Below are 17118 nucleotides of genomic sequence, written 5' to 3'. Positions count from 1 at the left end.
GCCCCATATTTTTTTAGCAAAGTTATGACTAAAGTCCTGGCTGGATGCGAAGGTTTCGCTGTACCATACCTGGATGACATTGCCATTTACTCAGAAAACTAGGAAGAGCACCTTAAAAACTTAACTTCTGTTCTAGAGAGAATACAGAAAGCAAATTTACGACTAAAACCATCAAAATGTAAATTTGCACAAGATCAAGTGAGATACCTAGGCCATGTTGTGGGACAAGGACAACGAACCCCGGATGAAGTAAAGATCCTGGCTGTAAAGGAGTATCCTACACCTAAAACCAAAACAGAAGTACGTGCTTTCTTAGGACTGGTAGGGTATTATCGCCAGTACATACCGAGATTTTCGGAAATTGCTTCACCCCTCACGGACGCTTTGAAGGGGGTAACAAAAAAAGGGAATATACAATGGTCTGAAATATGTGACAAAGCTTTTAAAAAATTAAAAGAGTTGCTATGCAAGAAACCAATTCTGTATGCTCCCGACTTTGATAAAAGGTTTATTATACAAACCGATGCCTCAGACAATGGCATGGGTATAGTACTATGCCAATTAGATGAACAACGTGAACAACGTGAACATCCTATCTTGTATATAAGCAAAAAATTTACTAAGTTTGAAAAGAATTATTGTACTACTGAAAAGGAGTGCGCTGCTATCATCTACGCTATCAAGAAACTGCATTTTTATCTGGATGGTCAGCAAGAATTCTTGATTCAAACTGATCATAATCCTTTGGTCTGGCTACAATCCAACGCCAAATGTAACTCTAGATTGATGCGCTGGGCACTCTCATTACAACCTTATAATTTTAAGGTCATTCATCGCAAAGGATCTTTGCACAAGAACGTAGATGTTCTGAGTAGAATTAAGTAATGTAATAACTCTTAGTGTATGTAACCACGTTCAGAATTTATTTTATTATTTAATGTATGCTCAACTGATGTATTTGAACGTTCTCCATTTTTTTTCTTTTTAAATGTGATGTAAAAGTATTTGTTTAAAACTTTAAATTTTTGACCTGAAATTCGGAAACTTATGAGAGAAGTTATCTTTTCTCTTTAAGCAATTGAGCAAGCCGAGCTTATAAACTTTCAAAATTTACAGACCTTTTCCCTTTGGTAAAAGTCTCTCCGTTGGGGGAGAGGTTGTAACAGCTTTAAATAATATTAAAATCTTGTAGTTTAATTAATTTAAATAGATGAACATTAAGGTATTTGTGAATGGCAATATTTGAAACCAGACTCGAGTGCCTCGTGCGACTCTCGCACGAAGAATGTAATTTATTTTTAAATGTTAGAATATATTTTCTCTTCTTGTTTGTACTTCGCCATTTTGAGTGTTAAATAAAGCTTTTTCTGTGTTCCATCATTGGAGTTGCTTCATATTGCCAAAGAAGTATCACAGTACATTATTTTAGGGAAATGAAAAGTGAATTTGTTGTAATTTTTTTCTGTGGAACCTAACAGAAAAATATAAAGAAACGACTCTCTTCCGGAAAAAAAAATACTAGGCAAATTTATTCAATATTGAATAAATGGCTATCTCACTGAATTGGGCAGATATCATCAAGTTGGCGATAATTTTAGCATCTGATTTTTATTGCCGAATTTGGCGAGAAATCGCAAAACGTCGCCAAAAGGTGATTATTTGGCGACATTTTAATCCGGTTCTTATATTACCGTAATAGGTATTGTAGAAAACTATATAAGACCGGAGACAGCATCAATTTCTCAGTTGTGAGTCGTTAGTTCAGAGCTACCTCGGAGTATTAATACCCGCGAAAGCTTCGCCGTTTAGATCTGCTTTGCATTGCATTGTGTTTAACATTATTAATATTTTGAAGTGCAAGTACTGATCGTACTCTGATACTGTGAACACCTGTGTAAGTACTTCTGTGGAAACTTCAAGAACTCTAAGGTGTTTCTTTTAATAAAATAAATTTTATCAACCTCTCATCGGACTTGTGTGCATTCAATCTTTTACTAAACCGTAAGCATGCAACAATATATAAATACTACACGCAGTTTCTATTGCAGGTCTGTCTGCAGCGCAAAGTCCGATTCTTTGTCGCTCTTTATGATCTTCTACAAAAAGAGCTTGGTGAAAGTTGTCCCTCACTTGCAATATTAAGAGGTGGATTTAATCAAATGCTTTTGGATCGTGAAATTTCTCCCGAAATCAGGCCATTTAAAGAAATTACTCTCGGTGTTGTCTTAAACGAGAGAATCAGTCATACGAAAGGTCAAATGTATATTAAGAAATTCCTTTAAAGAGTATATAATCAGACTACACAGACTGCTACTTACTTGTTCCTCTTCATCTACATTTTTTCTGTCATAAACTTTCGAGTTGAAGTGGTTGTAGTTGTGCATGGTAGAGAGTTTACGAATGAGTGTGTAAAGTGTTGTACTGCCGCATTTTGGCACGCGGTTGTAGAATAACCGCTGTCGGTCTATCACTTGTTCTGGTTGGGAATGGTAGCTACCTGGGACACAGTCGCAAGCTGGAAGAGAAATTACATCATTAGATACAGTGCCGCCCCAAAGATATTAAAAATTATACATTTACGGTCAAGCCAGTTAATTGCTTTATTCTACTGAAATGCTCTTTAATTTCATGGGTTTTACTTTCCGTTCCATGGAATTAATGAAATGAATTTTACTATTTTTTTGAAAAAGTCGTTGAACTATTCATATAAAGATCAGCAGAGAGTAAGACAAGATTAAGTTACAGCAAAAACATAATTATAGCTATGGGGTTATTTGGAATAAGGCAAAGTACAGAGGGATGACTGCTTAAGAAAAGGGATGACTTTGTGGACGACTTTCAAAAGGAAACTGGCTCGTATTTAAGTTACACATAAAGAAAACCACGAAACACCAGTCAAACAACCAGTATTCAGTGAACTTAACCACTTCGCCCCTGGTGGAGTCTATCTATCAAATAACCAACTATCTCAGTATATTTTTAAAATCATTCATTGCCTTGCTCCTTAAATAGCACCAGCAATTTTTAGTATTTAATTTAAATTACGGAACACTGAAATTCAAGAGTAATATGTTTACAAAAATGTAACAGTAGCATATAAATCTCAAAAATAAATGATTGCAAAATTTTATCTCCATTTGGCGTTAGAAATAATTCAAGGCCTTTCATTTGAAGAGACAAGAAATGTGTACGCCATAATTTTATTAATTTAAATATTTCTGTTCACACATTTTCAGGCATGAAGTATGTTAATATTTTCGTACTATTTTGTTCATTATTGGATGCTTAGTATTATATTTTATATAAAAAGCGAAAACATGGTGATAGTCAGCCATTAATTTTGCGGTACATATCCATAAAAATTTGTGAGAAATCTTTTAAACTATTGTTTTTAGTTTATTACCCTCTTTACAGTTTATTACCCCCATTTCGAGGTTTATATTTTGCTCAGCGTCATTCTGAATTTCAACAATGATATATTAGATGTCTTTTCAATATAGTACGTAGCCATTGTAAATGCTTTAAGAATTCTAGATATTTATTGAAATTATGCAGCATTAAATTGTTAAGTAAAACTTCCAGCGCCAGCCGGGAAATTTTTAAAATTTAAAGAAACTATAGGCGGCAGAATACAAGGCCAAAGAGATTGCATCGGCGGTTAAACATCTAGCGCCGGCCCGGAATTTATAATACGATACGGAAATAAAATAGCAATGATTAATGATTTCTCAGAACTCGCAAAATATACGAAAATTCCTGCCATAGCATATACAGTGGTATTTTTTAAAAGAATGCTCTACTTGAGTGTATTGAATATTACTACAAGAAAGGATTTACGCTTATTTTTTATAATATTTGTCTGAAAATGTTTAAAGTTCCCAGCCTTTGGAACAGAAAAATGAAATTACATGCGAGGTTCACCAATACATATTAAGGGTTAACTGGTGTAATTTGATTTTTTTGTAAAGATATTTATACAATAATTGAATGTTAAGTGTTTTTTCATTGCTTGCTTCTTAGTGTCGCGAAATGTTCTTCGGAGTAGTAACGCCCTACCCAGATCTCAGCTTTAACCAATCGACAATAAAAGCCTACGTTTGGAAACATTACTTTAAACCAATATTTTTGGCTCAGAGAAGTAATATAAGGAGTATCTTGGGAAAGCTACAATGAATAACATATTTTGATGATACCTTTTTGCCAAATATCGTATGTACTTTAATCATATATCAGAATAAAATCTATTGCAACAATATAGTAATCATAAACTATTTAAAAAAAAGACTGCGGTATCTTTGTAAGTATCATTTGAATAACAGGCCATAAAGCCATGGTCTATTATTATTATTAATTTGATAAATGCTGTGTAATGTTATTAAACTATAAACTGTGTTGATTTACTCAGCTGCATTGGGTGTACACACATACACAGTTTATCGCTAGTATTATATATCATTCCCCATTTTAACACAAAGTAAACAATATTTTCACATAGGAAAATATGAAATAGTAAAAGTTTTTGAGTAAACCGTAATAGCTTTTCTACTTACACTCTTCTGATAATTTCAACCACATATACTGTTAACCGAAGGAAAGATGATAATAAGCATTTAGTATTTCTTTAGAATTTGAGCCTCCTTCTTATCCGGTCTTGCTTCAACCGGCTATTTTTGTCGAAGTGCTTTTCGACGAAAAAAATTTTCATAGGAAATTCTAGTGTACCGTATTCAGAAAATGCGTATTATTTAGTTCATAAAGTAAGCTAAAATAAGAGACTGTTAAAAATAGTTCCCAAATTTTTAAAGCTTAGGCATTGGTTTGTATACCTATTATCTGCTCATTCTGGATCGCAATAACTTCGTATATTTAATTTCGTTAGTTTGTTATTATTTACATTTACTTCTATAACTGATTATTTTAACTTAAATAAGTAAATAGTTATATACAATACACATGCATACATTTGTTAAAAACATCCTCAGCGGAAACTTTCAGATTACCGGTGACCAATGGTCCAATGGCCTATCTTCGGTTTCATTTTATTTTAACAATCTACTTAACTGATATAATTTTCAATACATTTATGCTTTATTCAGCTGATAACATTTATAAATAATAATAATATAATCTATCTGTTTCTGAGATCTATGGATTTTTTGAAGTCGGAAAATGAAGCTGTTTAATTCGTTTAATATGTGAGCAATACTGAAGTCAAAAACAAAAATCAGTGCACTCATTTTATTAATAAAATGCATTTGGACTAGCACCGAAATTAACAGAAGATATTTCTAATGCTATATATAGCGTACTTGGTATGGAATCATATGATTTCTTATTATAGCCTATAAATGTCGCTTTATTTCCTTTTTTGAATTAACTGCCTACTCGTTTGTGCCGAAAATCCGGTCCCGTAGAAGCCGATTAATCTGAAATCTAATGTATATTCACAGGTTTGTCAATATCGTCAATTATATGGCACGTTTGCGACCATATAGTTACAATCAGCCCGCTACTTTATCCCCCCTCGTTTGGATTATACAACCTTTTTCATGCTCACATAGTTTTCATTGTCGCAGGCTTCTACAAGATTCGCCCATCTACATTATTAATTTTTATATCCTCCTTCACTGTAACTGTATTCCTCATTAGATAAGTCTGATGAAAGTACGTGACTGAAGAGATCTATCCTAACTACGTTAATAGCTATTACTTTAGTTTTATCAGATGAATGGGCGCTATAAAAATGCTCATGCTTTCAAGGTTGCAGTTACACCCACTTTAATAGCCATTCACTTTTACGAAACATCATTTTTATCGATAACATTTATGCACAACGGAAACTCGATCTGGGAGTGTTCAGAGCTCTGAAGAAATTCGACTTGACATAAACCGTGTAGGAAACTCGAAGCAGCAGGATATCAGATACCCGTCGGAAGGGATTAACAGCAGCGAAGACCCGTTTATGGCTTCCAGCGGTCGGCTTGATTTGAAATTCTGTCCTTCTATACGTTCAATGATCCGCGAGAATCTTTCTTCTTTTTAATGAGCTAGACTGTAATTATTAATTAGATACAGGAGAGATAAACCGAGGCTTCTATCATAAACACTTCTGAAAAAAGTTGACGCTGTCTGCATTTTAACTACGCTATATCGATCAAAACAATATATAGTATCTTAGTAAGGCGTTTGTCCTTGTGTCCCCTTGAAAGCATTAGTTTAGAGCAGTTTTGTGTTCTATCTGTTTCTGAGATCTATGGATTTTTTGAAGTCGGAAAATGAAGCTGTTTAATTCGTTTAATATGTGAGCAATACTGAAGTCAAAAACAAAAATCAGTGCACTCATTTTATTAATAAAATGCATTTGAAGAGTATGCCAATTGACATTTGATAATGAAAATTTAATTTGATGCAGTTTATAAGAAAAATAATTACTATTTGTCTAATACTATGAAATTACTGATGGTATGGCACATATATGCTTAGTAAAATATTAGAGTAGTATTTCTGATACAAATCTGAATAATCATTTCAAAAATCAAACAATTAGAAGTGAAATCTTTATATTCTATTCCGTATTTTCGCACAAGAAAAAGAACTGTTTATTAAGTACGGTGAGATTTCAGCTAAAGTCTAGAATGAATCGCAGTGATTATGCATTTTTTGACCTTCATTCTAACTTTAATGATCTCCAAGTATGTCAGATTCTATACAAGGTCATCTTTATGCTAAATAATTTAGTCAGCACCGTGACATCATGTCATTTACATTCTTACTCGTCATAACTGTCTCATGTTTGTTCTTAATTGCTTAAAGTAATGGCATCTTAATGGCTTTTTTATTTTTTGCTCGACATGTGATGACATTGGCAACCTACACTGCTTATCGCTGCACTTATTTTTTGAAAAATACAACTGCAAGGATATTAGGAAAAGAGGGGAAGAGAACTTTTGAATTATAATCGGTAAAATATGAATGGTGGGAAAAAATCCTAACAATTCTCTACCAAAGTACAAAAATATATGGCCATTAGAAACATCTTTTTTTAGTTACAATTATGCTGCAGATGCTCGTAATTATCACCCTATATGTTATAAACTAAGCCTATTTCAAATTATACCAATCAGATACATTATTAAAAAATAAAATATGAATTAAGTTATTAAGAAAACGTTTATTGTTTTTATGTTATTAAGAAACATTTATTGTTTTTAGTCATTAGTTATCTGTCAAAAATAGTTTGAATACAGTTTAAGAATTCATATATGATTAAAGTAAAATGTGTTCCTGAATTCTCTATAAAAAATCCAATTTTCATTCAGCGACTAGATTTAGTGAAGTAGCGCAATTTCTAAACTAGATATTTCTGTTGAAATATCTGAAGCATTTATATCATTTGGATATTTGAATGCTAAGCTGGTCCATTTTAAATACCTAAACATTCTTCAACTTAGGTGGATAGTCTTCGTGCGTTGCCAAACTGAAACTAACCTAATTTTTAAAATATCTAAATCCAATGATATTAATTTCTTTAATCGGAAGCTTTCTCGTATAATTTATGATATCTTCGTTTTAGTTGTGTGATTAAAATATATATCATTTCTACAATGAAAAACTGATTCTTTTATCAAGTGATTTTTGAAAAGCTGATCTATTAATCGTTCTTTTTAATTTCTCGTCGTATTTTGTTGATATTATCATCTTTAAATTTTCACATTTCTCAAGAACATTTTCCCTCATTTTCCGTAATGAAAGAGATAATTCTTCTGTTATGCTTGTTTGTTTAATTCAATATGCCAAAAGTACAAAAGCTATTTCCCTAAACATAGGGTTGCCTTCGTGGTGGAGAGATGTCTTTTCAAGGAAAACAGGCTCATATTTAATGTTTCACTTGAGCAAAATAACGAAAATACCCATGCAATCAGTAAATTCGAGCATATTTTGTCTGTTCTCTCTTGGTTTAAGTGAACGAAATATGGAGAAATGAAAAATAAATGGTTAATGTTTCGTGTTGCATTTCAGAAAACTTCAAGCATTAGAGGAAACTAAGAGAAGAACAAAGGTTTTTTACTACGGTTCAAGACTTGGAAAATGGCAAACTACGTGCGAGAGAGATTTCAAGCCAATGGGAACATGCAAACTGCATGAATGCTGATTATGAATTAGCAGAAATTGAGAGATGGAAATGTTCTGCAATGTTAAAAGCTTGTAAAGCACACATAAGTTAAGAAACCTCTTTTCTCACATATATATAGTTGCAAATGGTGCCAACATGACCTTTTGGGACAGTTGAGGATATTCACCTTTAAAAGTGCACTAGAATTTCACTAAGGGTGTTAATTTAAATATTTCTTGTAACGATGAATCAGATGTCATTCTTTTGTTGACATGGTCGAAGGTCACGCGTTAAGAATAAAATAGGTTTTGAATACACAATTCATTTCAATATTTAATCTGCTGTTCATTTGAAAAACTGCTTAAAATCCTCATTGCAGTCTTTCAGGTGCTAAATAATTTCTTCAATAAATGTCTCCCTATAATTTAGTTTGAATATCACGCTGAATAACAACGAAAAACGAAGTCCAACATTAAGAATCAAAGGAAATTTTTAAAAATTTACGCTGATTCTTAATTCTACCAACCCATTTTTTTCGTCTTTTTAGCTTTATTATTATGCATTATTTTCATCGCACTTACGCCATATCATATACAATTAATTAAACAGCAAAATTACAAAATTTTAAAGCAGCACAGCACTACACGTTTACAGTTCCCGATGCAACGCTAAGTGTTGGCCCGCATTTTTCCGTTTTTTCAATCTTTTCTCAGTTCATTGTATCAAATTTCAGTTTTCTTACTAAAATGGCTTCACAAAACTTTTTTTTTGTCTCTTTACCATTAACAATTTGTGTGTTTGCTTTGTTATTAAATATCGCGATCGTCGCACTTACGCCACATAAAATTCAGTTCAACAGCAAAATCACAAAATATAGTTGAAAACAGCGTGTCTTTAGAATTTCTGATAGAGAGCCTCGTGAGCTGGAGATAAATGCTTTATTCCGTTTAGTATTGCCACTGTTCGTTTTTATATCGTTGAGTTTGTTGATCAAAAGTTAATTAGTTCAAAGTTTTACAAAATATGAAATACAGAATTCGAAATTTAAAATTCGGGCTTCCAGATGCCCATGCTCAGGTGGACAACTACGCTATTCAAAACTTGATGGCTTTAGGTACCGTTGGTTTTTCACAATGCGAGAAACACGCAAGCATTTATGCATATTCTTCTTTATTTAATTTCTTTAAATATAATATAGGGAGATAACATCTGATGGTAACAACTTTAACAGTGATTCAACGGAAAATGCAGTTTCGGACTAATATCCCATTCGGGACTAACGTCCCTTTTGAGTCAAAAATGTGAAAAATCAGAAAATGAGCTACGTTCCAGTTTGCTTGAGTGGCATATGAGATTTAAACATTGGAAAGAAAAACAAATGCAGGCAAACAAACAAACAAAAAAAAATTGAAGATATTAGCGTATGCAAGATACAATACGATTCAACAAATCATTCAATGTGCGACTAGCAGCTGAAGAGTCAACACAGTAATCGAGAGGCAAGCTAATTTTAACTGAAGAATAGTGTATGCGAAAAATATGCTAAAAATTTCATTAAAGTTTGTGGCTCACACATATGATTACAATGCGCTGCTTATGATAGACTTTGTGAGCAACAAAGCAGCTAAACAATTAAATCATTCTACCTTTTCACTGGACTTAGCTTCCTACAATTTCTGATCCCATCCAAAATTTAAAGGCGTGCTAAAGGAAGGAATTCTTCTTAATTTATATCCAACAGACTGTGATAGTGGCACCCAACAATATTTCGGAAAATGATTTCAGACTAGGAAATGCCATCTGGAATGGTTATAGATGAGATGCATATGGGTAGTAGTTTAAAAACCACAGCATCCATTATTTTACACCTTCACGAATTAGACTCAGGAAGACGAATTGTTATATTAGCATTTTTGTAGAGTCATTAAGGTTATATTGATGCAGGAACGTGAAAGACGCATTGCGCCCGCCGGTATATGAACACTAGGTCTCTGGAATAAGTGTCGGGTATGCTTCCAGTTACACCACGAAGGCGAGCGGAAAGGAGAGATATATATACTTCCCCTTTTAAAGGACGACTGGGGATTAGAGGACCCGATCGCCGAAACCTGGTGGTGACGAATTATTGTCGAATACCTTTTTAGTTCGGGCGCTAGTGTACAGTCATTAGCAGGAATATGAAAAACATACACTGCCCTCACCGGGATTCGAACACTGGGCTTCCCGAATACGCGTCGAATGTGCTGCATCACGAAGGCGTGGGGAAAGGAAGGAGAAAATACCTTATATTCTTCTTTGAGCTATTAAAATTGTGACATCATTTTGAAAATCTCTGGCATGTTACCTATCCAGTAGGTCTGATCTATTAAAATTCTGACATGATTTTGAAGATCTCTGGCACATTATTTATCCAGTAGCTCATCTTCCATCTCAGGCCCTTTAATTGAAGTTGCTGCCACCATCCGTCTTTCTTATGTTTTTATAAATTAGGGCGACAAACATAATTTTTTCTTTCAATGACCGAGACATCGTCGCCCAGACGTCATATGATAGGCTTTCGTTGTTATTTCGATAGAAAACAACATTTCAAAAAAAGATTAAAATCGCATAATTCATTAAAAAGAAGACAACTTTTTGAGGGTGTTTTATTGTGTTTGTTTTTCCGCTTCGCGCTGGAGAGACACCCACGCGCCACGAATTTTGCTCAGGAAATCGTAGGTCGCGTGAAATCAGTTAAAAATTGCCTTAACCGAGTTGGCCCGCCCTCAGAGTGTGGGTGTGGATATATATCTGTACGCACTTGCTAGGCACCATTTATTTTCACACAATATATTCATGGCTTGCTGTTTGATAAAAGAAAATGGAAAAAAGTTGGAGATTTATTCGAAGATAGCAGAAATATTTTCCACTTTCACGGTTGTTAACCCGTTCGAAAAAATAATTACTTGCTTATTGAAACTTCATGCAGCAAGGTAAAACCAGACAAAGCAACTCATTATTATGCACGCACAGCTGGAAGCATATTTTGAAGGAGTGGTCGTAGCAGCTAATATTGCCAAAAAAAAATACTACTCAAAAAGGAAAAATGTGTCACACTGCTGAGAAGATTCAGAGGCTAGTATTAAAAGGAAAATTAAAAGAGATGCTTGAAATGAATCACAAATGCGGATATTTAAAATTTTGCACTACGAGGAACCTTTGAAAATCATACTTTATCTTAATGTTAATATAAATAATAGCAATAATAATAAAATATTATGTACCGAATACATAATATATGTCTTTAAAAATTCTTTTTATTATCGTAATAATGCTGCTAATGTTCATATTACTATCATTCGGACATAGCATAAATAAAAGATATTTCATATCAATCAGATATATTATTAAAAACAAAAGAAAAATTTTAATTATTTTGTAGATAAGGTGTTCAAGAAAAATACCGCCCCATATGTTTGGGGGTATACTTTGGAGAATACTGATTCTGAAAACCCCGTATATGATTGATTATATGTACATTCGGATGAGTATGTATATGCAGCGAGTATCCTGCTTCTGTGATTTGATTTATTTGATTGCAGTAAAGCACTCGAGGACTATTTGTCTATGAGAACGGATGCCTTTCTAAGGGAGGATGGAGGACTTTCTAACGGAAAATGGTTCGAATACACATGACGCATAGGGAAAACCACGAAGACGCCCAAGCAGCCATCTCGGGATGCGAACCCCGTACCAAACTACCAGTGTTCGGCGACTTTACCTCTCGGCGGCTGGTGGGATTCGACAAGTTTAGGAGTTTTCGCAACCTTTTTATTTTCTGTTGATTCTTGCAAGCAAATGCCAAAGGGCTTTCGATGGAGAGGTGAGATCATCTGAATTGTATTGAAACAACTAATTTTAAAATCACAAATCTGAGGAAGTTGTAGGTTTCCTTTATGTCAATTAACTAGTTATTTTATAATTTAAACCTTTACTGTCCCTTCCTCTTTCCGTTTCCACAACAGAATACAAATTAGCTGCATGTATTTAAGATGAGGTTTTTTAAATACATGCAAATAATTTTTACATTGTAGAATAGAACTATTCTGCCTATCTGGGTCACGTTATTAGGTCGCTAGCTCACGTCGGTTAGATTTGTGAGCCCATTTCGCGTTAAACTGATTTGGGTAGCCTTCGGCCACTCGACTACTTGAATCTAAACTTTTACATTTGACTGTTACTTTAAGTTACATCGTCAGAAGCGGTTGGCTAATTTGTGAGCATGAGGTGTGCTTTCTGTCATACTTAGTTTTAAATAAAAGTGTCTTTTGCACCCTTCTCGAGTTTCAGTTGTTATTTTATTATCGATAATTCACTTAACGTCTACCAAGAGTTCAGACGCTAACTGATGACCGCAAATTAAACCAAACTTTATGAAGTGGTTTTGCGTTCGGGGTCTCGTGCAATAATTTAGGCATTAACTCAACGCAGCCTCCTACAACGACTGAAAATTCCATGTTTTGGGAATTTCTTTGGTTGTTAGAATTAAAATTTAAACAAACTGTGCATTGCAGTAAGCGTGGAAACAAAGAAATCAGTTTTCTCGCCCGAATTGCTACAATCGACATGTTGCATATCAACCAGATTTTGAATTAGATAAATACAGTTGCAGAACAGAATCAAGACAATACGCTGTACGGATGAGAATTTTGCGAATATCCCTTATACGTGACGACGTGGAATTGCAAGACGTGGAATTGCAGCCCTATTTTGATTATTGAGGAGTCATGAATAGTATGAGAGAACACTTTTGTCTCACTGGCACTGGACCATTTATATTTTCCTCTTTGCAATGTAAGGAACTTACAAATACGGCCAACTACGTTGCTGTGGATTATTTCGTAGTGACTCTGAGATAACATCGTACTGGTTAACTAAAGAACCTGTTCTGAGGCAATGACTTCTGTCTCTATAACTGTTATGCGTGATATTCTAATTTTGTAGTTTATTTGCCTTGCCTTTGAAAATTTAAAGATAAATAAATAAATATTAGAAGTAATACGTTTATTGCTTTTAAATACTTAAAAATTATTAAATTTGAAGAATTAATCGAAGATCTTATGCTTTACCGAAAGAAACTGGCTACACGAAAGGCCACAGGAAGATAAATTAAATATCTTATCTTCCTTGCAGTGACAGTATTCGCCAAGATATATGCATGCTAGTGTAACGAATGCAACATAATTGTCAAGAATTTATAAAAGGCTTTTCTAAGGGCATTTCTAACGCTAAAACAACAAAACTGAAACTGTAATTAACAGCAAATACGAAACAAACTTATTATGGAACAGAGAGGGAAAGAAAAGTTTACAGATGAAATTTCATAATGTGAAAGTACGATAAAGGTTAGGATGGGGTCAGAATGTTACATCTCCTTTTTCTTACTCAAGTGAAATATTACTAATTACTTAGAATTTTTTTAATTAACAAAGCTATTAAGTTTAAAGCACTTTGCAAAAGCGAAATTATGATGGATGAGCCACATTCGTAAAATTTCTTTTTTCCTAACTCGCCTTGAAGCGCCATCTAATGGTTACTTCGAAGAATTTGGGATCTGTTACAGCTCAGGACGATTTTTGTGTGAGTACTCAATTAAGAAAGCAGTTAATAAGTGTTATTGCGGCTTTAATGAAGTATTTCTTTATACATAATGAGATAGCTAACATAAATTAATTTTCTTTCTTAAGTTTCAAGGATGAATTAATGTTGAGTGGTAGAATTTGTTCTTCTTGGAAGTTCTTTTTAAGTCATTATCCCATAAATTGGCAACGCCTACCATTTACAACAACTACAAAGGTTTCCGCTTTTGCTCATTCTTCCTCTATAAAAACATAACTTTATTTTTTTAGTTTAATGCCTTACTAAAAAGTATGCTTGTTATTATTATTACTGGAACATTAACTGGACCTTCTAATGAATTATAAATAAAAAGAAGGAGGAAATTTATTTGCCACTTCTAGCGCGGTAAGTGAATAAACAGTGAGAATAATTATAATTCTTCCATCATTTAACGTAAATATTGGGGGGATTTTATTTCAATTTTAATGAATGTCTAAACATTTCATTAAAATATTTTATAAGTATTTTTAACTAGGACTGAAAGTTACTTCATTTTGTATCCCATTTATGACAGCCGACAATTGTTTTATTCATATTTCGTTGAACTTTAGTTGAAGTTCCACTGCATGGCAGAGTTGGCAAATTTTCTTATCACGCTCAGTCTAATTGAAAACTACTCAGGTTCTTTAGAAATTAACTTTAGTCTTTCGTATAATTTCAGATTTGAAGTTAGAGAATCTGAATGAAAATTATTTTTATTTGTAACAAAAGAAGTGAACCCGCCTAATGCGTTGCCTCTAGCTTTTACTGAAATTATTAACGGAGAAAAAGGAGTGTTTTATTATTTATTATCTGATGAGATGTTTAATAAATCTTTTTCGTGAAATATATTGAAGGCTTTCCCAAATTTGATTAAAAAATTTTGGTTAAACATCAGGAATATCGACGATCGACGCCTTCATAGTATTCCGTTCCTACTTTCGATTTTCGTCTCAGGAAATTTCACTTCATGGAAAATTTCACTTTACTGCTCAGATAAAGTTATTTGGCCACAGACGCTTATTTACTAATTACGATCCAAAAAGTCAAATAAATATGTTCATAACATATCAAAGTATCATCAACATACTATTTCTTCAACGTTATTGATATTCTTGTTTTAAAACAAATTTTTCACTGCACATTGAAACAAAAAAATTTTGCACAGCATAAAAGCCTCATTATTCATTCAGTCAGTGTCAAGTAGGGAACAATATAACTTACCTCAGTGGCGTTAACTGAAAATCCCACTTTGCGAATTCGCGTTAAGTGGGGTTTTCCTGCAAACAGAAAACTATTTTTTAGTATTGCATGCCTTTTTTTCACATTATTTTTTTTTCGGCAAAATAAACCTGAAAAGTAAAAGTAATGCTCGTAACAAATAGAAAAAAAACCTTGTTGATCATCAGTTTTATTTTCATGTACAAAGTAAAGAAATTATTGTAATCGTGAAAAATTTCGAGTATCATAGACCAACAGAAATATTCATTTTGATCGTTCCCGAATCCATTTGGATGATTTTTTTGCGTGATGCAGAATAAAAGATTTTTGCCCCCCAAACGGACTGTAAAATGGATTTAAAAATGAATTCAGAAGGAGTTTTTTCGTGATATCTGTATATTCATAGATACATACTCAGTCTCAAACAAAACCCGCATAACTTAAACCTACGGCTAATCATCGCAGCTGAAGATGGTGGTTCGGTAAAACCATCGAAACTAGTCCTGTGAAAACTTTGTAAATATAACGCTGATTTTTGTTGTTTGATTTCTGAATTAGTATTTATTCGGCGTGTTATTGTGTCTTAAGATGATAAATGTTTCATTTAAACATTTATCAAGAAGTCATGTGGTGTCTACATCAGATTTTTAATTTGAATGAGAATAGAGTTCGTTCGCTTTTGGATAACATAAATGGAAATAATATATCCACAAAATATACTTTTCCATCCAGACCCCCAAAACAGAAGCAGATTGAATAATAAATAAGTCTATATTGAAAGAGAAAGGAACGGTAAGACAAGCGAATAGAAGAGTGATTAAAAGCAGTCTTAGACATCCAAGATCTAAACTATCGAACACGATCAGAAGTTTTCAAAGAATTTTACCTGACACATGAGCATCTTGGCTTCAGTTTGTCAACAGAATATGTACAAACAATTTAAGAGAGTTCACACAACGCATCATCTAGACCAGTGGTCGGCGAACTCATTAGTTAACAGAACCAATTATCAACAGTTCAACGACTGAAATCTCTTTTGAGAGTCCCATTTTTTAAACTTAAATTATATAGGTAGGTATATTGTTATTCACTTAATTAGGGTATTCTTAGGCTGCCCTTTACTAAGAACGTCCTCAATCTGATTCAACGTTATGTTTTCTGAGGTCGACCCTCTTTCAACTTTCCCATACACACTTGTCTTGTATACTCGTTTCGTGTATCTTCTTTCGTTCATCCTCTATATATATCCAAACCCTCTTAACATACCTTTCTCAGTTCTAAACACTACATTCTTTTTCACTCCACAGCACTCCATAAAATTAGCTTAATACTTTAATATTTAAGTATGAATTAAACTATATAGGTATGTCGAATGAAACTTGATGTTAAGTTAACAAAGATACTATTTATAGACAAAATAAAACTGTAAGATATTCAAAACTTAGATCATGATAATGACAAATAAATACTTATGTGAACAAGCCTCACATCTCCTTGGAAAGTTTGTGTAACTCAGGTTTGTATGTTTTTGTTTTTAATTTTAAGCATGATTCCAAGTTTTCATCAATAAGATGACTTCTCAATTAATTCTTTATAAGGTTCATGCTTGAAAATGATTCTTCGCATGAATATGTAGACACAAATAAGGAAAGAACAGCTAAAGCTAGTTTTTTTCAACTGATTATATTAATCAGGAATACTCTTCTTTATGTTAAAAATCAACATATCTTCTTTCTCCAGCAGATAAAAAGCTTGAACCACTTTCAAAGAGCAGACCATTTGTGCTGTGAACTAAGCTCACATTTGTTTTTCTCCAATGTTTTTTATATCAGCGCTAAGACGTTTAAATTTCGAGTTCCGCAAATTTTTGTTTTTTAAATCCAGCAAAGGGATTTCAAAGTTGCCGATGTCATGAAATAGCAAATGTCAACATCAGAATTATTTTCTTGGCGATGTTTCAACAGGCTAGGAAAGTGAATTAAAGTTCCTTTTTCAAAATCTTGACCACAAAGAAAAAATTTGTTTTCAAATGAAATAACTTCTAACATCGAAAAAATTGTGTTCCCTTTTACCTGTAGTTTTTGATTAAGCTGATTTAGATAAGATGTAACGTGTACCATGAAATGAATTTTTTGGACCCACTGATC

The 17118-nt window shown here is 33.3% G+C and overlaps 1 protein-coding gene across 1 annotated transcript in view; it reads right to left on the bottom strand.

Moving 5' to 3' along the window:
• The window catches only part of LOC118191142 (uronyl 2-sulfotransferase homolog pip-like), a 115919-nt gene that overhangs the window by 36556 nt on the left and 62245 nt on the right, over positions 1–17118 (bottom strand). Inside the window, exon 4 of the mRNA XM_035361942.2 lies at positions 2319–2515. Coding sequence (XP_035217833.1) covers positions 2319–2515 — 197 coding nt within the window. The remainder of the gene's footprint in view (positions 1–2318; positions 2516–17118) is intronic.

This window comes from Stegodyphus dumicola, chromosome 7 (assembly GCF_044657685.1).
Source record: "Stegodyphus dumicola isolate Sdum_Otavi_A_Nest chromosome 7, ASM4465768v1".
Lineage (NCBI taxonomy): Eukaryota > Metazoa > Arthropoda > Arachnida > Araneae > Eresidae > Stegodyphus > Stegodyphus dumicola.
Note: the sequence above shows the minus strand (reverse complement) of the source record. Positions and strands in the feature narration are given on the sequence as shown.